The sequence below is a fragment of the Salmo trutta genome, chromosome 9, assembly GCF_901001165.1.
Source record: "Salmo trutta chromosome 9, fSalTru1.1, whole genome shotgun sequence".
In the NCBI taxonomy this organism is placed as follows: Eukaryota; Metazoa; Chordata; class Actinopteri; order Salmoniformes; family Salmonidae; genus Salmo; species Salmo trutta.
This window is the reverse complement of record NC_042965.1, coordinates 30255563-30281106: the sequence shown is the minus strand read 5'-3', so window position 1 is coordinate 30281106 and position 25544 is coordinate 30255563. Positions and strand designations below refer to the sequence as shown.

The following is a 25544-nucleotide window of genomic DNA, read 5'->3' as shown; positions in this document are numbered from 1 at the left end:
TCAAGGCAAAGGGTGGCAACTTTGAAGAATCATAATATAAAATATATTTTGATTTGTTTAACACTTTTTTGGTTACCAATGTTACATGATTCCATATGTGTTATTTTGATGTCTTTACTATTATTCTACAATGTAGAAAATAGTAAAAATAAAGAAAAACCTTTTAATGAGTAGGTGTGTCCAAACTTTTGACTGGTACTGTAGCTGTGGGGGTTTAACTACATACTGTCAAACTGAGTGGGCTATTTTATCTCTGATCTGATGAATCCTGTGGGAGATCGATAGACAATGGGGTTTTCTGAGATGCATTACTGTTACTCTGACATTCGATGTTTTGTGAAGCCCATCTGCAGATGTTTTGAATGTTTGCTGTCAAGTGATTCATCATGGATAATTCATGCTCGTCCATGAAAACATCTTGTGGGAATCCGCGCTAACAGACATTTCCTCTGGCGGTGATCGAATCCTTTATTTCACCCTCTCTCCCTCTTCTATTTCACCCTCTCTCTCTCTCTCCTCTATTGCACCCTCTCTCTCCTCTATTGCACCCTCCCTCTCTCTCTCTCTCTCTCTCTCTCTCTCTCTCTCTCACTCTCTCATTTCCCTCTCTCTCTCATTTCTCTCTATTTCTCTCTCGCTCTAATTTTTTTTTTCTCTCTCATTACTCTCTATTTCTCTTTCTCCATTCTTCTCTATTTCTCTCTCTCATTTCTCTCTCTCACATTTCTCTCTCTCCCATTTCTCTCTCTCTCATTTCACTCTCTCATTTTTCTCTCTCATTTCTGTCTTTCTCTCTCTCTCATTTCTCTCTCTCTCATTTCTCTCTCTCTCATTTCTCTCTCTCTTCACACTCTCTCTCATTTCACTCTCTCTCTCTATCTCTCATTTCACTCTCGCTCGCTCTCTCTCATTTCACTCTCGCTCTCATTTCACTCTCGCTCTCTCTCATTTCACTCTCTCTCGCTCTCTCTCTTGCTCTTTCACTCTCTCTCTCTCTCTCTCTCATTTCACCCTCTCCCTCCATCCTCGATTTTACCTTCTCTCTCTCTTTCCTCTATTTCACCCTTTCTCCCACCTCTATTTTGCACAGCAAGTGCTGTAGTCTAGGCCTGCCTGCCTCCCTGCTCTCTTCAACAGTGAAGGGGCGACTCCAAGAGAGTGGCCTTCTAGGCAGAGCTGCAAAAAAAATGCCATATCTCAGACTGGCCAATAAAAACAAAAGATTAAGATGGGCAAAAGAACACAGACACTGGACAGAGGAACTCTGCCTAGAAGGCCAGCATCCCGGAGTCGCCTCTTCACTGTTGACGTTGAGACTGGTGTTTTGCGGGTACTATTTATTGAAGCTGCCAGTTGAGGACTTGTGAGGCGTCTGTTTTTCAAACTAGACACTCTAATGTACTTTTCGTCTTGCTCGGTTGTGCACCGGGGCCTCCCACTCCTCTTTCTATTCTGGTTAGAGCCAGTTTGCTCTGTTCTGTGACGGGACTAAAACACAGCGTTGTACAAGACTCAGTTTCTTGGCAATTTCTCGCATGGAATAGCTTTCATTTCTCAGAACAAGAATAGACTGATGAGTTTCAGAAGAAAGGTCTTTGATTCTGGCCATTTTGAGCTTGTAATCGATCCCACAAATGCTGATGCTCCAGATACTCAGCTAGTCTAAAGAAGGCCAGTTTTATTGCTTCTTTAATCAGGACAACAGTTTTTAGCTCTGCTAACATAACTGCAAAAGGGTTTTCTAATGACCAATTGGCTTTTTAAATTGATAAACTTGGATTAGCTAACACAACGTGCCATTGGAACACAGGAGGGATGGTTGCCGTTAATGGGCCTCTGTACGCCTATGTAGATATTCCATAAAAAACATCCGTTTCCAGCTACAATAGTCATTTACGACATTAACAATGTCTAATCTGTATTTCTGATCAATTTGATGTTATTTTAATGGACAAAAAAGTAGCTTTTCTTTCAAAAACAAGGACTTTTCTAAGTAACCCCAAACTTTTGAATAGTAGTGTATATTTCAGAATGCCATTCCTGTCCTTGCTTGGGTTCAGATTGTGCCAATCCCCTTTTCTAAAACCTTTTTCCCTCTTCAACTGCCACAGTTTTACCTAAGAAATATTTAGTCGTAAAACACATACTTACCCAAATACTTAATGCTTTTGGATATGTACACAGTTTATGATGGTTTTGGTATTTTTTACATTTCATTTTAGATACCTATTTAGAATATTCTTGCACTGGGAATAAATATATGTCATAGTTTCCTTTTTTGGAATGGGAACACAAACCACAAAGCAGAGCCAATCCTAAACTGCATGAAAAGACCTGTGCATTGCTGTTTGCAATTACAAATCCGCATAAATAAGATACAGTTATGCTACAAATGTATCCCCTTTGTAACGTAGCCTCTCTATGGAGGGGGTGTGTGGAATCAGGAGCAGGAGAGCAGAAGGGTTCCAGGAAAATCCACAGTTTATTTTGGCCGATCCGAAAAAACACAACGACACATACAGGGGAGAAACCTCCTCATCGTAATGCCTACAAACAAAATGTCCACGGTAACACATACCATACAAACAACTAACAACGCCCGTGGTGCAGGCACACACCCCTTACATGTTGCCTACAGCAAAATAATCTCGCACACAGCCTAACCTGCTGCGGGGAAATATAAAGCCACCGAAATCAACAAAACAAGACACAGGTGTGTAAAACCAGACAGAACTAAATGAAAAGGAAAATGGGATCGGTGGCAGCTAGTAGGCCGGCGACGACGACTGCCGAGCACCGCCGGAACAGGGAGAGGAGCCACCTTCGGTGGAAGTCGTGAGACCCTTGTTAAATTAAATACTTCCAATTTGCCAAAACCATTAATGGGAGTAACATTTACCTGCTGTGTAAATGTGAAGCCACCCACTCTGTAGCCTCACAGCCTTCACTCAACCGTTCTTCTAGCTTCTCTGAACATCTAGGAAAGAGCCAACTCAAAACAGAGTTTTGTAACTCTTTATGGATGGCCCCCTCTAGTTATATATTAGTTATATATTTCTCGGGCTCAAGAGTCATTCATTTATAGAAAGTTGGCCTCTGTAATTCTGCTTCTCGGACCAGTAAGGAATAATTACCTGACCTTCTATTGTCTTGAAAACCCACCTATTGTCTTTCATGTTTCATTATGAGTTAATGCAACAATAACTCAGCCTTACTATGAGTGATCTCTCTCTTGTTCCTGCAGCAACCGTTGGTGCGTCTTCGAGGTGGCGCCATTGTAGGGGAAGGTCGTGTGGAGGTGCTGAAGAACGGCGAGTGGGGAACCATCTGTGATGATAACTGGAGCCTGCTGTCAGCCACAGTGGTGTGTCGAGAACTGGGCTTCGGGAGTGCCAAGGAGGCCCTGTCTGGTGGTCGGCTTGGACAGGGTAGGGATTAGAACTCAGTCCTTCTTATAACAACAGTGCCATTCACAATACTACATCTGGACAAGTACATGATGGGCAGGCCAACATATTGGTCAGTCTTGCAGTTGACTTGGCTGAAGATGAAGTTGACTATTTGAATATTTAATCTGTGTAGAAGGCCTTGGATAGATTAACAAGACACATATTTCTTATTACAGAAGTAATCAAAATCGGATTGACTGAGGTCAAGGAGGTTTTTCTGGTCTCTTCTTTTCGAGCAGTTGTATGAGAAATATTGGATTTGATTCACCATTATCAATCAACAGTTAATCAAGAAACATGGGCCTAACTGCACAAAGCTTGAGTACCAATAGGATAACCACTTGAATTCCTGAAATACAAAGAAAAATGAACATGAGCAGCTCAATTGTGTAGTGTAGAGCTACATCTGCTCACCAAATGTTACAAAGGGAACATGTCCAAAATATCTCATAGTGTGTAATACTATCCCTTCTTTGCAGACTCTTTAAGCTCCACACTAATTCACCTTGACTTGAACAATAGGAAGTCCCCTGGAGAACCGGAACTGGCTGGGATATTGATATGTAATATATTCATAAAGCTTCACAGAGTAGGAGTGTTGATCTAGGATCAGTCTGGCCTTTGAGATCATAATGACTAAGATAACATGGAAAAGGGGGACCTGCTCCTAGATCAGCATTCCTACTCTGACGCTTTCTGAATAAAGGCCCAGAGTCACAGTGAGATGAACAATGCAAGCCCATACTTGCTATATTCCAGTACTGTAATTGAAAGGCTGTAGTGGAGAGAAATACTATATTTAAAGAGTACATAATGTATCAACTCCCTTATCAGTTTGGAAGGCCTCGCCTTCCCCTCGAGGGACATGGGCCCTGCCCAAAAGAGGACCTGCACTTTATTGACCAGTTTCCCTAATTATGGGGTGCATCCCTATAAGTCCTGGTTTGTGGGTGTGACTGTAAAATGTCCTCTAACTCACAGTGTTACCTACGGGGATATTGGTTACCATGGTGTTTCTTCTTTTACTGCAGAACTAAATGGGGGGCTTAACCAATAACTGAGGCACAGAGGCATTTACCCCCCCCCCCCCCCCCCCCCCCCATATATGTATCACTGACTCTCTTCTAGTCAAAACTATGTAGTCAGCAGATCTGCATGTAGGTTACAGTAACTGTCTTTAAATAATTTACCTGTTTTGAGTGAGATCGAAGTGTCTGATGTGCTGAAGTAGATGGTATGTTTTCTTGTAACTGTGTTTCCCATAATATACCTCTATAACAGGGTTGAAAGGAATTGCACACTGCTGTTTTCCAAATAGGTACAGCTATTAATCGTTTCATCTGCAAGCTAGTTCACCCAGGCGTGAGACTGGAAAGGAGTAGTAAATTCCAGGATAATGGCACATTATGGAACTTGGAAACAGCAGACAGAGGCTGTCTCAAATGGCACCCCATTCCCCCACGTAGTGCACTACTTTTGACCAGAGCCCTATGGTGCGTCTGGTCAAAAGTAGTGCACTATATAGGGTGCCTTTTTGGGACGCAGGTAGCAGGAATTCTGGACTGGTTTTTCCTTTTGGAAAAATCATCATTTTCCATCATGATTTACTGTCAAGGAGGAAAGAACACTGTCCCCGTAACTAAGGCTTCCAGGAAAATAAGTCACAGATAGAAGTTCTATCATGGAACACAGATGAAAACATCATGTAACAAGGTTGTGAACTGACACACTGAATCTCTGACTTAGGTTTTCTTCAGTTCCATTTATTCCCTGTTAACATGCTCCATTATGAATTAGACAGATGAATGTAACTAGACAGAATATGCTAAATGTGTTGTAAATGCAACCTAACCCTACTCGGCCCAGCTCTTACCATTATTCTTCCTCTGTTCCTGTTTCCCAGGTATGGGCCCAGTCCATATGAATGAGGTGAAGTGCTCTGGGTTTGAGAAGTCCGTCACAGAGTGTTTCTTCAACAAGGAGTCTTTGGGTTGTAGCCATGAGGAAGATGCAGCCGTCACGTGTAATGTCCCAGCCATGGGCTTCCAGGAGAGGGTGAGTGCTCAACTTGATAAACCATAAATCATCAACAATAAGCATTATTCTTCTTTTTTTGTCTCAAAGGCATTGGTTGATGAATAATGATATAGAATCTTATACTATTCCTATTGCTCCATGTGTGATAGTAGCTAAAGATCTCTCCCGTGTTGTGTCTCTCTCTGTGCAGCTGCGTCTGAGTGGGGGGCGTAACCCATACGAGGGGCGCGTGGAGGCGTTGGTGGAGAGGAACGGCTCCTTGGTGTGGGGCACGGTGTGCAGTGATGGCTGGGGAACCATGGAGGCCATGGTGGTATGCAGACAGCTAGGCCTGGGCTTCGCCAGTAATGCCTTCCAGGTGAGAAACATTTCTTTATTTATTTAACCGGTATTTATACAGGTAAGTCAATTAAGAACAAATTCCTGCTTTTACGACTTGTCCAAACATGCAGTAGGTCTCTCAGCAGCATTACAGTACAGTTACACATTGATATTTAATTAATGGATGGAATGGGAGGCCTCTCTCTCTTACGTGTATGATCTACAGACATACAGGTTGTAGCAGGCAAAACAATGACTGCTGTTTACAGTACATACAAGTTTGGGCCCTAAGGGAAAAAAGGTTTATGTGTTTCTATACTATTCCAGACTATGACGTAACAGAGGTGGAAGTGGTTGTTCAGGGGTGAAGTATCTTGGAGTGTTACAGGCAGAGATTACTGTTCTTAGAAAGCCTAGTTCCAGAACTGCGTGTCAAAATAAGATCACACAACTACCTACCAGAAACAGACTCAAATAAAAATCTGCTTTGATTAAGTGCAGAACGTTCCCGTGTTGTTCGTTATAGTCTCGTATAATAAGAGGAATCATTGATCCTTTAATGATGTTCCTTGGCTCCTTGATGTTTTATTGACACCACCAACCTCGCAAACTCTACCGACTGCTCTGAGCAGAGTCACATCAGACTGGGAAGATATTGAAGTGTGGGTCTTCACTCTGTAAAAAGTGTGTTTTTAGTAGTTTGGTTGGAATTAGATTTTGGAATTTAAAAAATTCTGTGTACTGACAATTATAATAGCCAAGGAGGTAATATTTATGGCTGTTGTGAGTCTAAACTTTTCCATGGTCTTTTTTACGTCATTGCCATTCCAAATTAGAGCTTTCCCAAATTAGGGCCTTCAGTCAGTGCTGTAAATCTTAGTGTGTTAGTGTGTGTCTGTGTGTGTCTGTAGTTGCCAAGGGTGAAATATACACTAACTCTCACTGATGTAGGACTGTGAACTCTTTCTGTGAACTCTTTCTGTGAACTGTTTCCACCTGCAAAGCAGTAAGGAGACCTTCCAGTCAGACAGAAGAGTATTTGTTGGAGCAAATGGATTTTACAAGACTGCTTGATAACAGTAATAGTTGGTTTGGAAAATATCTGTAAACCTTGGAGTAGTAGAAATTATGTTGCTTTCAAACCAGAGATTTATGAGTGGAAATTGCAATGTAGGGATAATGTGTTATTGTAGGCTGTCTAGTTTACCTCGAAGCAGAGGAATGACTACCGAATAGCAACATAATAAAACAGCTTAATATGAATACATTTAAAGCTTATCTATTTCATAGACTGTAGCTTGTTTAATATTTGTGATGGCTACACTACAACTATATCTGAGGGCAGGGGTGTCATGCACCAAAAAAATCTGAGGGTGCACAAAGTACGTGAGGATGACTGGTGGTTCTTTTTTTTATTAAATAAACTAAATATGATTATATGCCTCTGGGAAAAAGATTGAAAGGAATGTGAGTCTTATTCAGTACATTTAGTTATTGCTTGCTTTTCTAAAGTCTACCAACCATACCAGCAGGCATGCCAGCTAAGATAGTTAGACAAGCTAGCTACTCTAACTTGATGATAGTCTGAAATGGCTTCTTGGTAGCTAGTTATGAGGTAGTAGTGACACAGCTGATAGTGACTCTAGTACCTCATTGGGAACCTAACTGGGCTAGCTAAAGCCAACTTCATAAAATTGCTAGGTTGCTAGTAGTATTACAGAGAAACAATATCAACAAAATGTTTTAATATATTCACTACCGTTCAAAAGTTTGGGGTTACTTAGAAATGTCCTTCTTTTTGAAAGAAAAGCTCATTTTTTGTAAAATTAAAATAACATCAAATCGATCAGAAATACAGTGTAGACATTGTTAATGTTGTAAATTACTATTGTAGCTGGAAACGGCAGTTTATTTTATGGAATATCTACATTGGCGTACAGAGGCCCATTATCAGCAGCCATCACTCCTGTGTTCCAATGCCATGTTGTGTTAGTTAATCCAAGTTTATAATTTTAAAAGGCTAATTGATCATTAGAAAACCCCTTTGCAACTATGATAGCACAGCTGAAAACTGTTGTCCTGATTAAAGAAGCAATAAAACTGGCCTTCTTTAGACTAGCTGAGTATCTGGAGCATCAGCATTTGTGGGTTTGATTACAGGCTCAAAATGGCCAGAAACAAAGACCTTTCTTCTGAAACTCATCAGTCTATTCTTGTTATGAGAAATGAAAGCTATTCCATGCGAGAAATTTCCAAGAAACTGAAGATCTTGTACAACGCTGTGTTTTACTCCCTTCACAGAACAGAGCAAACTGGCTCTAACCAGAATAGAAAGAGGAGTGGGAGGCCCCGGTGCACAACCGAGCAAGACGACAAGTACATTAGAGTGTCTAGTTTGAGAAACAGATGCCTCACAAGTCCTCAACTGGCAGCTTCATTAAATAGTACCCGCAAAACACCAGTCTCAACATCAACAGTGAAGAGCCTTCCCTGTAGCTCAGTTGGTAGAGCATGGTGTTTGCAACACCAGGGTTGTGGGTTCGATTCCCACGGGGGGCCAGCACAGAAAAAAAATGTATGATATGTATGAAATTGTATGAAATGTATGCGTTCACTACTGTAAGTCGCTCTGGATAAGAGCGTCTGCTAAATGACTAAAATGTAAATGTAAAAATGTAAGAGGCGACTCTGGGATGCTGACCTTCTATATATACAGTTCTAGTCAAAAGTTTGGACATACCTACTCATCCCAGGGTTTTCCTTTATTTTTAGTATTTTCTACCTTGTAGAATAATAGTGAAGACATCAAAACTATGACATAACAAATATGGAATCATGTAGGAACCAAAAATGTTAAACTAATCAAAATATATTTTATATTTGAGATTCTTCAAAGATAACACCATTTGCCTTGATGACATTCTCTCAACCAGCTTAATGAATTAGTCACCTGGAATGCATTTCAATTAACAGGTGTGCCTTGTTAAAAGTTAATTTGTGGAGTTTCTTAACTTCTTAATGTGTTTGAGCCAATCAGTTGTGTTGTGACAAGGTATACAGAAGATAGCCCTATTTGGTAAAAGACCAAGTCCATATTATGTGAAGAACAGCTCAAATATGTGAAGAGAAACGACACGTCCATCATTACCTTAAGACATGAAGGTCAGTCAATGCGGAACATTTCAAGAACTTTGAAAGTTTCTTCAAGTGCAGTCGCAAAAACCATCAAGTGCTATGATGAAACTGGCTCTCATGAGGACCGCCACAGGAAAAGAAGCCCCAGAGTTATCTCTGCTGCAGAGGATACGTTCATTAGAGTTAACTTCACCTCAGATTGCAGCCCAAATAAATCAAGTAACAGCTTCAAGTAACAGATACATCTCAACATCAACTGTTCAGTGGAGACTGTGTGAATCAGGCCTTCATGGTATAATTGCTGAAAAAAACACTACTAAAGGTGACTAATAAGAAGAAGAGACTTTCTTGTGCCAAGAAACATAAGCAATGGACATTAGACCGGTGGGAATCTGTCCTTTGGTCTGATGAGTCCAGATCTGCGATTTTTGGTTTCAACCTCTATGTCTTTGTGAGATGCAGAGTAGGTGAACAGATTATCTCTGCATGTGTGGCTCCCACCGTGAAGCGCGGAGGAGGAGTTGTGATGGTGTGGGGGTGCTTTGCTGGTGACACTGTCTGTGATTTATTTAGAATTCAAGACACACTTAACCAGCATGGATACCACAGCATTTTGTAGCATTATGCCATCCCATCTGATTTGCGCTTTGTGGGACTATCTTTTTTTAATTATTATTATTTTTTTACTTTTACCCCTTTTTCTCCCCAATTTTGTGGTATCCAATTGGTAGTTACATTCTTGTCTCATTGCTGCAACTCCCGTACTGACTCGGGAGAGGCGAAGGTTGAGAGCCATGCGTCTTCCGAAACACGACCCAACCAAGCCGCACTGCTTCTTGACACAATGCCTGCTTAACCCGGAAGCCAACCACACCAATGTGTCGAAGGAAACACCGTACACATGGCGACTGTGTCAGAGTGCATGCGCCCGGCCCGCCACAGGAGTTGCTAGAGCGGGATGGGACAAGGACATCCCTGCCGGCCAAACCCTCCTCTAACCCGGACAACGCTGGGCCAAATGTGCGCCGCCCCATGGGTCTCACCGGTTGCAGCCGGCCGGGAGCCTGGACTCAAATCAGGATATCTAGTGGCACAGCTAGCAACTGCAATGCAGTACCTTAGACCACTGTGCCACTCGGGATGCCCCATCATTTGTTTTTAAACAGGACAATGACCCAAAGCACACCTCCAGGCTGTGTAAGGGCTATTTAACCATGAAGGAGAGTGATGGAGTGCTGCCTCCCCAAGTTGGACCGGAGAGTGAAGGAAAAGAGGCCAACAAGTGCTCAGCATATGTGGGAACTCCTTCAAGACTGTTGGAAAAGCTTTCCTCATTAAGCTGGTTGAGAGAATGCCAAGAGTGTGCAAAGGCAAAGAGTGGCTACTTTGAAGAAACTAAAATATATTTTGATTTGTTTAACACTTTTTTTTGGTTTCTACATGATTCCATATGTGTTATTTCATAGTTTTGATGTCTCCACTGTTATTCTATAATGTAGAAAATAGTAAAAATTAAGCAAAACCATTGAAATGAGTAGGTGTGTCCAAACCTTTGACTAGTACTGTATATACTGAACAATGATATAAATGCAACATGCAACAATTTCAAATATTTTACAGTTACAGTTCATATAAGGGAATCCAGTCAATTGAAATACATTCATTAGGCCCTGATCTATTGATTTCACATGACTGGGAATACAGATATGCATCTGTTGGTCAGAGATACCTTTAGAAATATGGGCCTCACAATGGGCCTCAGGATCTCTGTGCATTCAAATTGCCATCAATACATGCAATTGTGTTCATTGTCCGTAGCTTATGCCTGCCTGCCATACCATAACCCCACCACCCCCATGGGGCATTCTTCGCAAATAGCTCACCCACACGACGCCATACACGTGGTCTGCGGTTGTGAAGCCGGTTGGACGTACTGCCAAATTCTCTGAAACAACATTGAAGGTGGCTTATGGTAGAGAAATTAACATTCAATTATCTGGCAACAGCTCTGGTGGACATTCCTGCAGTCAACATGCCAACTGCACGCTCCCTCAAAACTTGAGACTGTGGCATTGTGTTGTGTGACAAAACTTCACATTTGTGCTGGGGCCTTTTATTGTCCCCAGCACAAGGTGCACCTGTATAATGATCATGCTGTTTAATAAGCTTATTGATATCTCACACCTGTCAGGTGGATGGATTATCTTGGCAAAGGAGAAATGCTCACTAACCGGGAAGTAAACTAATTTGTGCACACAATTTGAGAGAAATACGCCTCTTGTGTATATGAACATTTTCTGGGATCTTTCATTTCAGCTCATGAAACATGGGACCAACACATGTTACGTGTATATTTTTTTGTTCAATGTTTAAGGGATAATAGCTTTCACCAGGATTCACCTGGTCAGTCATGGAAGGAGCAGGTGTTCTTCATTTTTGGTACACTCAGTATAATAAATATATATAATATAAACAGTATCAATTAAACAGGACATCTGTGCCCCCGATGGGCATGACGACAAAATAAAGTAATAGTGACAGTACTAAATACAGCTAGAGAGATAATGAACAGGCTGCCCCCTCTTGTGGTTAGTAGAAAAATTGTTTTGCTTATATTTGCTGCTATTCCCCTTGAATCCATTGTGAATGTGAATCCTACCAGTACATTGTTCTAACCCCATTATACAGTGCATTCTGAAAATATTCATACCCCTTCCCTTTTTCCACATTTTGTTACGTTACAGCCTTATTCTAAAATTGATTAAATTGTCCCCCCCCATCAATCTACACACAATACCCTATAATGACGAAGCAAAAACAGGTTTTTAGAAATGTTTGCAAATTTATATAAAACATTTGAATGAATTAAATAATCACATTTACATTAATATTCAGACCCCTTATTGAAACACCTTTGGCAGCGATTACAGCCGCGAGACTTCTTGGGGATGGCGCTACAAGCTTGGAACACCTGTATTTAGAGTTTCTCCCATTCCTCTCTGCAGATCCTCTCAAGCTTTATCAGGTTGGATGGGAAGTGTCGCTGCACAACTATTTTCAGGTCTCTCCAGAGATGTTCGATCTGGTTCTAGTCCGGGCTCTTTCTGGGCCACTTATGGACATTCAGAGAATTGTCCTGAAGCCACTCCTGCTTTGTCGTCGCTGTGTACTTAAGGCCGTTGTCCTGTTGGAAGGTGAAACTTCGCCCCAGTCTGAGGTCCTGAGCGCTCTGGAGCAGGTTTTCATCAAGGATCTCTCTGTACTTTGTTCCGTTCATCTTCCCCAGAACCTGCCGCTAAAAAACATCCCCACAGCATGATGTTCACCGTAGGGATGGTGCTTCACCGTAGGGATGGTACCAGGTTTCTTCTAGACATGACGCTTGGCCTTCAGGCCAAAGAGTTCAATCTTGATTTCATCAGACCAGAGAATCTTGGTCTGAGAGTCCTTTCGGTGCCATTTGACAAACTCCAAGCGGGCTGTCATGTGCCTTTTACTGAGGAGTGGCTTCTGTCTGGCCACTCTACCATAAAGGCCTGATTGGTGGAGTGCTGCAAAGATAGTTGTCCTTCTGGAAGCTTCTCCCATCTCCACAGAGGAACTCTGGAGCTCTGTCAGGGTGACCATCAGGTTCTTGGTCACCTCCCTAACCAAGGACATTCTCCTCCAATTTTTCAGTTTGGACGGTCGGTCAGTTCTAGGAAGAATCTTGGTGGTTCCAAACTTCTTCCATTTAAGAATGGTAGAGGCCGCTGTGTTCTTGGGGACCTTCAATGCTGCAGAAATGTTTTGGTACCCTTCCCCTTTTTCTCTACACAACCCTGTCTACGAAGAATTCCTTCAACCTCACGTCTTGGTTTTTGCTTTGACATGCACTGTCAACTGTGGGACCATAAATAGACAGGTGTGTGCCTTTCCAAATCATTGCCAATCAATTGGATTTACCACAGGTGGACTCCAATCAAGTTGTAGAAACATCTCAAGGATGATCAATGGAAACAGGATGCACCTGAGCTCAATTTTGAGTCTCACAGCAAAGGACCTGAATACTTATTAAGTAAATAAGGTATTTCTGTTTTTTATGCATTTGCAAAAATGTCCAAAAACCTGTTTTTTGCTTTCATTAAGTGGTATTGTGTGTAGATTGATAAGAAAAAACATTTAATTTAATCAATTTTAGAGTAAGGCTGTAATGTAACAACATGTGTAAAAAGTCAAGGGATCTGAATACTTTCCGAAGGCACTGTATAATGATAAAATATAATAAAACAATTGCGTAACAAACACATAACCTAGGACAAATTCCGCAAATTCTCCGTCTGATAAAAAGCATCCCTGATCTCTGTCATGTTGTGCCCCTGTCCTTTAGGAGACATGGTACTGGCCTGGAGAGGTGAGTGCTGACCCTGTGGTGATGAGTGGGGTGAGATGTTCTGGCACGGAGATGTCCCTATCCCACTGCCTGCACCACGGAGCTCACCTCACCTGTCCTAAAGGAGGAGGACGCAACGCCGCCGGAGTCTCCTGCTCAGAGAGTAAGGGACTTGTTACACTAACAAAATATGTGAAGTAATATCTACCTTTCTTCAACATCAGATTTGCTACTTTTCTGTTAACACTATCTTTATAATTAGCCTTGGATGTGGGGTGGCCAAAACCTCATTCATGCTGCGTAAGAGCACTCCTATTGCCTTTCCCTCTCAGTAGTCAACCAGTACTAGATGCCTTGCAGCTTTCCTCTCAGTCGTCTACCAGTACTAGATGCCTTACATTGATTGCTGATAATAATGGTTGAATACCAAAACATGTATTTGTCTGTCCTGGCCTTTTTATAACATATTAACTATAATAACTGTAACATTGTATTGATGAAGTATGCTCACATTTTTAACCACTGTCTCTCTCTCTCCCTCTTCCCTCCCTGCTCTCCCCCTCAGCGGCTCCTGACCTGGTCCTGAACCCCCAGGTAGTGGAGCAGACCACCTATATGGAGGACAGGCCCATGTTCATGCTGCAGTGTGCTTATGAAGAGAACTGCCTATCCACCACCTCCAGCAAGACCCCTGCCAACTCCTACCGCCGCCTGCTGCGCTTCTCCTCCCAGATCCACAACAACGGACAGTCAGACTTCAGACCCAAGGCTGGACGCCACTCCTGGGTGTGGCATGACTGCCATAGGCAAGTTGCTCCATGGCCCTTCCTGTTTGTTTGTGAAATTGAAAGATATGCTTTGTTCACACAGCATGTTGTTAGCCCAGGGCTATGCACAACGTTATCCAGGCTAGAATTGTATTATTTGTTTAATATGGTGATATACACACAGTTTGCAGTTTATTAGGTACACACATCTAGTACCGGGTCGGACCCCCCTTTGCCTCCAGAACAGACACAATTCTTCAGGAATACAAGGTGTCGTAAATGTTCGTTGCTCAATTGGTATCAAGGGACTTAAAGCGTTCCAGGAAAACATTTCCCACACCAGTACCATGGACACCAGGTGGGATGGATCCATGGACTCATGCTATTTACACCAAATCCTGACTCAACAGGAACTGGGTTTCGTCGGATCAGGCAATGTTTTTCCACTCATCAATTGTCCAGTGTTGGTGATCGCTTGCCCACTGGAGCCGCTTCTTGTTTTTAGCTGATAGGAGTGTAACCCGGTGTGGTCATCTGCTGCAATAACCCATCTGTGACAAGCATTGACGAGTTGTGTGTTCTGAGATGCCATTCTGCACACCACTGTTGTACTACGCTGTTATTTGTGTGTTTGTGGCCCGCTTGTTAGCTTGCACCATTCTTGCCATTCTCCTTCGACCTCTCTCTTCAACGAGCTGTTGTTGCCCGCAGGACTGCCGCTGACCTGATGTTTTTTGTTTGTTGCACCATTCTCTGTAAATCCTAGACACTGTTGTGTGTGAAAATCCCAGGAGGCCACCTGTTTCTGAGATACTGGATCCGGCACGCCTGGCATCAATGATCATACCACGCTTAAAGTCACTTAGATCACTTGTTTTGCCCATTCTATCGTTTAATCAAACAGTAACTGAATGCCTCGATGCCTGTCTGCTTGCTTGGCCTCGATGCCTGTCTGCTTGCTTTATAAAGCAAGCCACGGCTACGTGACTCACTGTCTGTAAGAGCGATCCATTTTCGTGAACTGGGTGGTGTACCTAATAAACTGGTCACTGAGTGTATTTTACCTCATAGTTGTGTCGGTCACCATGACTACCTAGTTGTCTTTTTATAAGAGACTGACGTTAAGGGAACGTTCTACTGAACTCTCTAGATAACTCCTAATTTTCCATTTCCATACATTCTCTGCCCTGTAATTGGCCACGGACTGAAACGTCTCAAATGTTTTTTGTCAAGGCATTGGGTGAACTGTGCAATGTGGCAGCTTCACACAGTTTTACACAAATAAAACCCTCAGTGCCTGTGGGATTATGCATATAATCTGAATCGCTAAACATATACAATTTTGAAAGCAAATGTTTATTTGGGGTTTCTTAGTGTCTGCCTTAGTGCCATATGTTTCAACAGTCCCTAGCTCTTGTATAAAAACTGCTTCAGAGAGAATATAATAGACTCTACAGTAGATGGCAGGTCTATTTATAAATGCAGTGTCTCTCTCTTTCTCACTGTGCCCAGGCACTACCACAGCATGGAGGTATTCACCCACTATGACCTGCTCAGCCTCAACGGCACCAAGGTGGCTGAGGGACACAAGGCAAGCTTCTGTCTGGAGGACACTGACTGTGAAGAGGGTAAAAGCCTGGAGAAATAAAAGTGTGTCCCAAATGGCACCTTATCCCTTACATAGAGCCCATAAGGCCCTGGTCAAAAGTAGTCCACTCTATAATGAATAGGGTTCCATTTGGGACACAGACAGACTAGCTACTTATACTATCTTGTCTACCTAGTGTTCCTCACTCCTTGCATAGCACATATTTAATACAGCCTGAGCAATAGCTCAACATGCTCTTTCACTCACAAAAGATTATGTGCCAATGTATGTACTTTGATTAACTTCGATTTATTGTCATCTTGACAGGTATTGAGAAAAGATACGAGTGTGCCAACTTTGGAGAGCAAGGCATCACTGTTGGCTGCTGGGATACGTACAGACATGATATTGACTGCCAGTGGATCGACATCACAGACATCAAGCCCGGAGATTACATATTCCAGGTACATTACCTTTCTGCTTACGTAAGGTCTTTCCAGTGAAGGAGTGCATCCTAAATGGCACCCTATTCCCTATAAATCCCAGGGCCCATAAGGCTCTGGTCAAAAGTAGTGCCTTTGGGGACGCAACCAAGGTCATTCCTCTACACTATTATCCTATGTTATCGATTGAGGTCTAATGAAGTGAATTAATTAATACATTTTATTGGACAAATGTAAAATGCATATAGAGTTTTTTCATTCAACTGAGCAAAAAATACAACCCTAACCCTAAACTATGATTATCAATGTTGATTTCCATTCTTTGTGTTGGATAATGATTCACAGCATTTTGCTCTCTCCAACAGGTTTTTATTAACCCTAACTATGAGGTGCCTGAGTCTGACTACTCCAACAACTTAATGAAGTGTAGATGTAGATACGATGGCCACCGTATATGGATGTACAGCTGTCATAATGGTAAGACAATGGTGTGCCACAATTTGTGTGACTGTTTTACCTCAGAAATTCTGTGTTACTGCATTGTTCCGCAACCCCTTTCATAAATGAAAGTTGGATGTTTGCAGACTTCACAAGTAGACGAATGTTAATTAAGATGTATAGATCCAGCCATTCATTTGTGCTGGAGGTATATACAGTTGCTGGATGTTAAAGGGCAACTTCAAATTCATTATCTCCAGCACCAAACCAGTGTCTACATATGTGAAAACGGTGTTGTAGAAAAAAAGTAAGTTCTACCAGATGACATCATCAAAAATTACAACATTTGAGTGATTTTCAAACCCTATGAGATTCGCGGTGACTTGGGGAGCAAGAAAATACCCTCCCTCTGGCAAGAAACTTGTTGAAGGTTTTGAAAATCACTGCTTTTCTTACTTTTAATCTTACCCTATGATGTCACAGACAAGCATTTTTTAGGACCAATCTTCTTATAATTTTACTACAGATCATAGAAATACACTCTTCACATATTTAGACACTGGTTTGGTACTGGAGATAATTAATGAGGTTGAAAAGTGGCGGAGTTGCCCTTAAAAAACTGATGTTGTGGGACTTGGTTTCATCTTGACATTACACTACTTTAGTAATTGAAAAAACGTCTGACAAACTTTGATTTGAAAGTGTAAAGCCTTGAGACGTTTTTAAATGTTGAATTGTAACAATGTTTGACCATTTGTCCCTTTCCTGTGTTCAGGTGGATCGTTAAGCACTGAGACTGAGGAGTCCTTCCCTGGGCTACTGAACAACCAGGTGACCCACAGGTAAAAGGATGGAAGAGAAGAACAGAGCAACCATCACCACCACAGAGAAACTGCCAACATGTCCCCAACCACTAGACATCCCCCTCTCTCTCTCTGTTCCCCAGTCAGCAGTCCAGGGTGAACTCTTTTATCTTGTCACCAATAAGACTACAACTGTTAAGAATCCCCCTCCTAGTTAGGAATGCTATTTGGACAAGCAGCCCACCGGCCACTGCCCGCCTCTTTCAGACATTCCCTCTCCTTCCTAGGAAGATAATTTAATGTATCCTTCTGTCATCTCAAATTCAATCCCCTCTCATTAGTTCATCCCAAAAGCAGGCAGTCTCTCCCAGCTCTCTGGATGAGATCAAGAAGGGACTGATGCAGTTTCCCACACCCCTGGGTTAGAGACATGAAATATACATTCCCAACGCTCCCCGCTAGAGGTGATGATGAGACCAAATAGCACCTTATTCCCTATATTGTGCACTACTTTTGGGTGCTGTGTAAATTCTCTGATGTACAGTAATGAAAGTGAATCCTGCTGCACTTTCTTATTTTTTTTAATGATAAACATTCAAAGGTAATTTCCTGACAAAGAAATCTTTCTTGAACTATGAACAAAGGCATATTTAGGAATACTACAGACTTCATTGATCATTATCTAATAATAGATTTGTATGGCTTTATAAAGTAAGGGCCTCATATAGGCTACTCTCTAAGTAGCTTAATGAAGATGACTATTGAGGACACAGTATAGTACAATGCAATACAATAGGATCCAATAACTAACTGCCAGTAAGTGCATTGTTGTTGTGAAGTGTTTAACAAACAGATATCCTGTGATGTAATAATTTCACCTGTCTTCTATTTTCTTTTTCTTTGGAAATTTAGACGACATTATTTTGAAGTACAAGGTTGTTACCCTTACCAATCTTTCAGTCTGTGGTGTAGATTTCTATGGTCAACACGCTCTATCTTTAAGTTATTCTGTCATGTTTCCCATTCTGACATCTGTATTCAGCCACAGTACCCGTCCCAAGTGCCTGAGAAGTTCCTTTTCCAATGTAAAAACTGTGACCAAATGGCAGACATTAGTCTACTCCACGCCACAACAGTAGTGGCGGTAGTACGGTAGTTAAAATGGAGGGATACAACTAATGCCCCTCAGTGCCTTATATTGAGAGAAATAAAGTCATTTTTATTTTCTCATGCATATGCTTCCTTTTCAACATTCACAAACAATCTCATCTTTTCCAGCAAACATCATATTAGTAACTTATTGTTGTAAAAGTCAGGGATTTTAATTGCATTTTTTTTACTTTTTCCTTTCAGTTTTTTTGTACAATAATGTGTCTCATTATTTTATTGTACTTTAAAAGAATAATGGTGCTACCAAACTGTCATCCTCTGTTTTATGAGGGTACAGTACAGTGACAGCTGAATGGCTACAGTATGTTATGCTAACTGTATACTTGAATGGAGTGTAAAAATCCATAATGTCCTTTGTTTGATAACTATATTAAAGCAAACAAATCTAAGTTGTTGGTTGGATATTCAGATATTTACAATTTGGTCATTTAGCAGATGCTGTTATCCAGAGCAATTTACAGGAGCAATGAGGGTTAAGTGCTTTGCTCAAGGGCACAGACAGATTTTTTACCTAGTCGGCTCAGGGATTCGAACCAGTTACCTTTCCGTTACTGGCTCAGCGCTCTTAACTGCTATCTGCCACCCAGATATAAATTATGCCTAATGCCACCATCCTCATGATCACACGCTGTGCTGATTTCCTCAGTCCTTGAATTTGCTGCCATCTTCTGGTTGTTTTACTTTAGGGTAATGATTTGACAATGTACGATAAAGCAGTCGTCTACGACAGTTTGGTGTATACAGAGATAGAGAGGACTAATGTGGCCTTTTGGCCACTAGAGGCCTCTATCATTCTCGTTGATGATATATGATCTCCACCCTCTGGTCATTTATAGTCATTACAGTTTGTTCTTCACTGCTCTGTTGACTTTCCTATCATTTCTACAGTATGACCAAGGGATGTCCTTTAACATCTGCACTCTGAATTACTTCAACGGGAGTGACTTTGCTTTAGTGTGGCATCAGCAACATTCTCACAACTAGTTTAACTCTTTCATTTATGCTTCCTTGCCATTTGTTAGAGAGTTATGTGAGCATTGTGCCACACCTAAAGAGGAGAGGAATACAGTTATATTACACGCTGTCATAGTCCATAAAGCAAATGACAGAATGAGTTTGACGTACTACAAAAGTTCTGGACTTTCTGCAGCAAGCTACTCCAAATGACAAGCTTTGTAGGAGCATGGTATGCATTGTGTTTGGAGCTGTTCACAGGGTGACTGCTTTCAGGGAAAACTAGAGAGATGGACGTCCCGTTGACATTGGTCGGAGTAAATCCAGGCCTCATTACTCTTTGTTAGGACTGTCTCCTGTGCAAATGTAAGCAGCCCTGCACTACTCAGGTCTAGTTAGGTTTATCTCCAGCACCCCCAGGAACAGGGCTGTTAAGAAAACTGTGAAGCAGCTTGTCAGGTTAAGACAAATGCTCCAGGTCTCAAGCATAGGTGTGCCCCAAATGGCACCCTATTCCCTATATAATGAACTACTTTTGACTAGAGCCCCATGGGCCCTGGACTAGAGCCCCATGGGCCCTGCATGTCAAAAGCCTTGTGCAGTAAAAAGGGAATAGGGTGCCATTTGGGATGCAGATATATATATACAGCATTTATACCCAGCCATGCATAGCCTACTAACATGGAAGATGTGATTCATCCAGGACCATAAACTCCACACCTATCAACCTCTGACTGTTTTTGTTTTTAGTATCCAACTGTTTGTCTAATCCGCTTCCAACTACCAAGACCACCCATTCCCCTGATATACTGTAGTCCACACAGACACACACATGTCCAACAAGACACACAGACTAACCACACTCCTCACATGGCTGAGGGTCTTGTTTTGTGGCCGGGGAGGGAAGACCACCTACTATGCTGTGCCACCAGGAGGGGAATGTCACGGGTAACTTGAGACTGAGTTCAGTGGCTAACGACAGACATTCGTTTGACTAGACATGCTTGGGCAAGGGAAAATCTTCTACTCTATGAGGTAACAAAGAGCTGCATTCATGTGATTAAAGGTTGAAGGGAGATCCAATTATGTTTGAGGCATGGCTCAATAGAGGATGTGCGAGCTAAAACTAGAGGGGATATGGTTCAGCAGTCTCTTTCTCTGGCTCGGCTTGGGAGAGGACTGGGAACCAGAACAGGTGATGGGCTCTTATTTCTCTTAGTGAAGAGTTACCGCAGAGCTCATGGGAAAGTTCTGTGTTTATGTCCCAAATTGCACCCTATTCCCTATGTAGTGCACTACTTTTGACCAGAGCCGTAGCTGTATCCCTTTGTCAAATCTTACTAGAAATCTCTCTCCACCTCCTTAGTTATACCCAGAAGGACTTTTCTGTGAATGTTTAGTTTAACAGAGTGAAATACTACTATTTTCAGTGAGATTTATTAGTGCTGGTGCTCTCCTATAACTCTTGTGGACAAGAGAAAATATTACCTGGAACTGAAAACAGCTCTCTGGAAAGTCCTGATGAAAACAGCTCTCTGGAAAGTCCTGATGAAAACAGCTCTCTGGAAAGTCCTGATGAAAACAGCTCTCTGGAAAGTCCTGATGTTTTTCCATCCCTAGGTTGCAACTTTTCCTCTCTAAATTACACTCTGACCAGACATCAGTACACACAGTCTGAATGAAACCAAATGTTAGTCCATCTATGCTATTAGTGTATGGATGAAGAGGAGGGCTGATCGCAGACCAATATCCTATCCCAAAATCTATTTACCAACGTGATGTCAATTTACAGATAACATTTCTATTACAGATTACAGTTTGTGAACGGTTTGTTTTCTTGAAGCAAAAAAAATCCAGATGAACTTCTGCAGCATCCAGGTGTAGAAGACGTACACGTTTGATTTATTGTGATACAATTCACAAGTTAAGAAACAGTTTGCATTTCAACTTTAAAAAATAACATATATAAGGTATACTAATTTATCAAACTAAACAGAAAAGTTAAAAAGGACAAATTTAATACATTTTCATTTTGGTCAACATCGTCATTTTCAGAATGCAATGAATAATATTTGCAATAAATGAGGATATTTAATGTGAATGACTTAGTTATGACTTTCATTCTTACCTATCCTCAAAACATTCCATAAAATCTATAGTTAAAGAATTTTGTAGTGTTAGATTATCAATAATATAGTACTAACAGGGAAACATTGAGATTTCAGTCTGACTAAATAACCTCAGCATTTAACATTCTATGGGAATCGCTATGAAATGGATGTAGTTCCACTGAGCAATGTCATATTCAACCGTCCTACGGTGATTGCATCTCTATATCATCAGCAAAAATATTATCAGTCTAATGTCCATCTTTCATACACTTGATCAATACAAGAACAAAAAAATCAAGAAGTTGGGGATGTTAACAATCATCTTAGGTTTTTAACTTGCTTGCTGTCAATTTTATAGAGTAAAGTGAGCACAAATTAGAATAATCTAAATAAGATGGCTGCTAGGATAGTATGCTAAGCACAGGAGGCTGGTGAGGGGAGGATGGCTCATAATAATGGCTGGAATGGAGTGAATGGAATGGTATCAAGCACATGGAAACCATTCTTGATACCATTCTATTAATTCTGTTCCAGCCATTACTATGAGCCCATCCTCCCCAATTAAGGTGCCACCAGCCACCTGTGATGCTAAGATGCACCTGCCCTGAACCCACTGAACTGACTGAGGCAATCTGCACAGCAACTACAGGCATTGGAGACAACCAAGAGCACTTCTGAGCCTAACGCTGAGGGAATCAAATGTGCATACATAGCCTACCCACACACATACACAACAAGTCAATTAATGCATGGCAAACTGAACAGCAGTCACAAAAAGGCCTTCCCTGTAGCTCAGTTGGTAGAGCATGGTGTTTGCAACGCATGGTGTTTGCAACGCCAGGGTTGTGGGTTCGATTCCCACGGGGGGCCAGTACAAAATAAAAATGTATGAAATGAAATGTAAGTCGCTCTGGATAAGAGCGTCTGCTAAATGACTAAAATGTAAATGTAAAACAAACACTATGCATGGCACAGGTACATTTTACAAAATTACCATCTGAGCATTGATGCAACATGCAAGTAGAATGCATGAATACAGAGAGAGAAAATACCTTTTAGAGGATTAGGAGTCAGGGGACATATTACAGAAAATATCCTAACTGTCATATTCTAGCTTATCTTATTTCACTTTAGGACATAATTTAAGATTTTGTTCGGTAATACGGCCCCAGCATAATACAGTATACCGTACATGATAGGAAACCGATTTTAAAACTAGAGGAATAGGAGTAAGGGGATGCATTACAGAAACATCCTAATTGTCAAATCCTATTTTCTCTCACTTTAAGATGGGATTTAAATGTTGTTCTGCACTATGTCCCCAGCATCATTTACTCTAGCTGAGTTAGTAAAGTGGAGTATAGAACAGTACAAGAGAGAAGAGTACAGGGGAGATTGTAGAGACACAGTAGTCAGAATGGGAGCCAGGAGGGCTGGTATAATGTTCAGCCGGCTGAAGGTTCAGGTGGTCCTCAGTCTGGAGGTGTGGAGGTGGACCCACCCACCCAAAACCAGGTGATTCTGTGACAGAACCAGATGAAACCAGCCCCGGCCTCCTCATAGCTCCAGTCCAGACAGCCTGGGATCTGCTAAATGTAAGAAAAGCTCAGTGAAAAAAAAGTCCCCTAAACAGCAGGTAGTGAAACCTTTCTATCTTTTTGGGGATCTGTCAAACAAATGTCAGTTAGCTAGATACTCTTAACTCTATGGCTCTAAACACACACTATTGACTTCACCATCACACAACTATACCTCACACATCACCGTGCTCAACCACTATTTATTACCTGACTCTATTCTACTTCTGATTTTTTTATTTTATGCGACCTGGTCAAGATAAAGCAAAGCAGTGCGACAAAAACAACAACACAGAGTTACACATAAACAAACGTACAGTCAATAACACAATAGAAATAATCTATGTACAGTGTGTGCAAATGTAGAATAGTAGGGAGGTAAGGCAATAAATAGGCCATAGAGGTGAAATAATTACAATTTAGCATTAACACTGGAGTGATATATCACGTCCTGACCAGTGAAAAGGGTCATTTGCCATAGTAGAATGGTCAGGGTGTGGCAGGGGGGTTGTTTTGTGTGTTTTGGGGGGTTTTTGGTTCTAGGGGAATTTGTTCTAGTTTTCTATTTCTATGTTTTGTTTTCCATGTTTGGCCGAGTGTGGTTTCCAATCAGAGGCAGGTGTCTTTCGTTGTCTCTGATTGGAAGCCATACTTAGGCAGCCTGTTTTCCTTTGGGTTTTGTGGGTGGTTATTTTCCGTTTAGTTGTTGTACCTGACGGAACTGTTGGTCGTGTTTGTTATTTTGTAAGTGTTACTCATTAAAGATTTAAGAACGAGCACTATCCACGCTGCGCCTTGGTCTAATCCTTTCGACGCCTGTGACATGATAGATGTGCAGATGATGATGTGCAAGTAGAGATACTGGGGTGCAAAAGAGCAAAATAAATGTTGGTTATATCAAAGCCATTCGGTTATTTTAAAGCTGTTCTGAGAAAACTCCTCAGCTATCATGTATTTCATTACATGTATCTTTATTTTACATACCATATTCACATCTGACAGCTTTCTAAAGCGATCAGCGTGTTGGCAGGTTGACACCAGGAAAACACCCAGGGCATTGGTCTTGCTCCTAGACAATAGTGTGGTGGAACAGGAGAAGCAGCATGGAGAAATAGACATGGCACGGTCGTCTGTTAATTACACATTTCTCAACCATTAACTGCTCAACGTCTGTTTTCCTACACTGCGGTCTGGAGCAATTACGCCAGAGGACTGTTCATCACACACTTCCCCCTGAACTGTGAAATTCCACGGCAGGTCCACTGAGGGCCTTCTGCTCTGCTAGAGAAGCAGGAACAAGCATGCAGCAGAGCAGCAGGACGATGCTATTGCAACACTGTCCAGTGGTCATAAAAGACTGTATGACTGAAACAGCACGAACACATTCCCTTTGCTAAGAGCTGTTTATACTTTCTTTGAACATGGCAACGATCCAACGGACACCCCTTTCAACAGCTACTTATAAAAGAGCAGTTTACATTCCTTTACAAAGACATGTATATGTACAGAGGTGCCTGGCAGGAATTTCGAATGAAAAAAAATTATCTGTGTATGCACTTTGTTCCACCAGGACAAGGGCTGCACCAGCACCCGATGAACAAATAGGGCTATGTGGTCTTGTATGGCTCAGTTGGTAGGGCATGTGCTTGAAACGCCAGGATTGTGGGTTCAATTCCCAGAGCCACCCATACGTATGGACAAAAATGTCTGCTAAATGGCGTACAGTGCCTGTTTCCCGTGTGTAACAAAATGTGTAAAAAGTAAAGGGGTCTGAATACTCTCCGAAAGCACTGTTTACTGTATGTTCTTCAGCCGATCTATTAAAAATGGTGGCTCTCTCTACAGGCAGAAAATTCACAGAGACAGTTTGGGTTAGGCCTGACTGAGTGTTGAAAAACACTAAGTTGAGACGTTGTCATTAAGAGTTAGTAAACCATTTCACAGCATGACACTTGTTGATGAAAATGGGTTGGGATCTCATTGGAAAAATTATGTTCTTTGTCATATGCAATAACTTACACAAGGCGTAAAGATGTGCTTGAGTGAGGCAAATAGATTCAAGACATGATTTTTAGTGCTCTTGAAAATCTTGGGACAAAAACACTGTGCTGTCAGAGTGGCTGTAATACTGTCATATGATTCCACCAATATAAAACAGAGTAGATGGGAACTGCACAGCAGGAGAGTAAATACAAATTGCTCTGGAGCAATGACATGGTCTCAAAGATTTTCAGGATTTAGTTACAGCATGGGGTGAACGAGGAAAAATATAATGTCAGTCTTGGAAAGCAAGACCAGCCATATTTCAATTCAATAACATGCCACATATTTCTATCCATCATTAGATTACAGAAATTGCTCTCACGCAGTCTCACTACT

At 41.6% G+C, this 25544-nt stretch overlaps 1 protein-coding gene across 1 annotated transcript in view; it reads left to right on the top strand.

The window, feature by feature from the left end:
• LOC115200385 (lysyl oxidase homolog 2B) overlaps positions 1-18912 on the top strand; it is a 46993-nt gene extending 28081 nt beyond the window's left edge. The window contains exons 6-14 of the mRNA XM_029763413.1: positions 3245-3428; positions 5353-5504; positions 5677-5844; positions 13312-13477; positions 13880-14120; positions 15594-15709; positions 15997-16133; positions 16478-16589; positions 17326-18912. Coding sequence (XP_029619273.1) covers positions 3245-3428; positions 5353-5504; positions 5677-5844; positions 13312-13477; positions 13880-14120; positions 15594-15709; positions 15997-16133; positions 16478-16589; positions 17326-17396 — 1347 coding nt within the window. The 3' untranslated portion in view covers positions 17397-18912. The remainder of the gene's footprint in view (positions 1-3244; positions 3429-5352; positions 5505-5676; positions 5845-13311; positions 13478-13879; positions 14121-15593; positions 15710-15996; positions 16134-16477; positions 16590-17325) is intronic.
• Positions 18913-25544: the final 6632 nt, after the last annotated feature.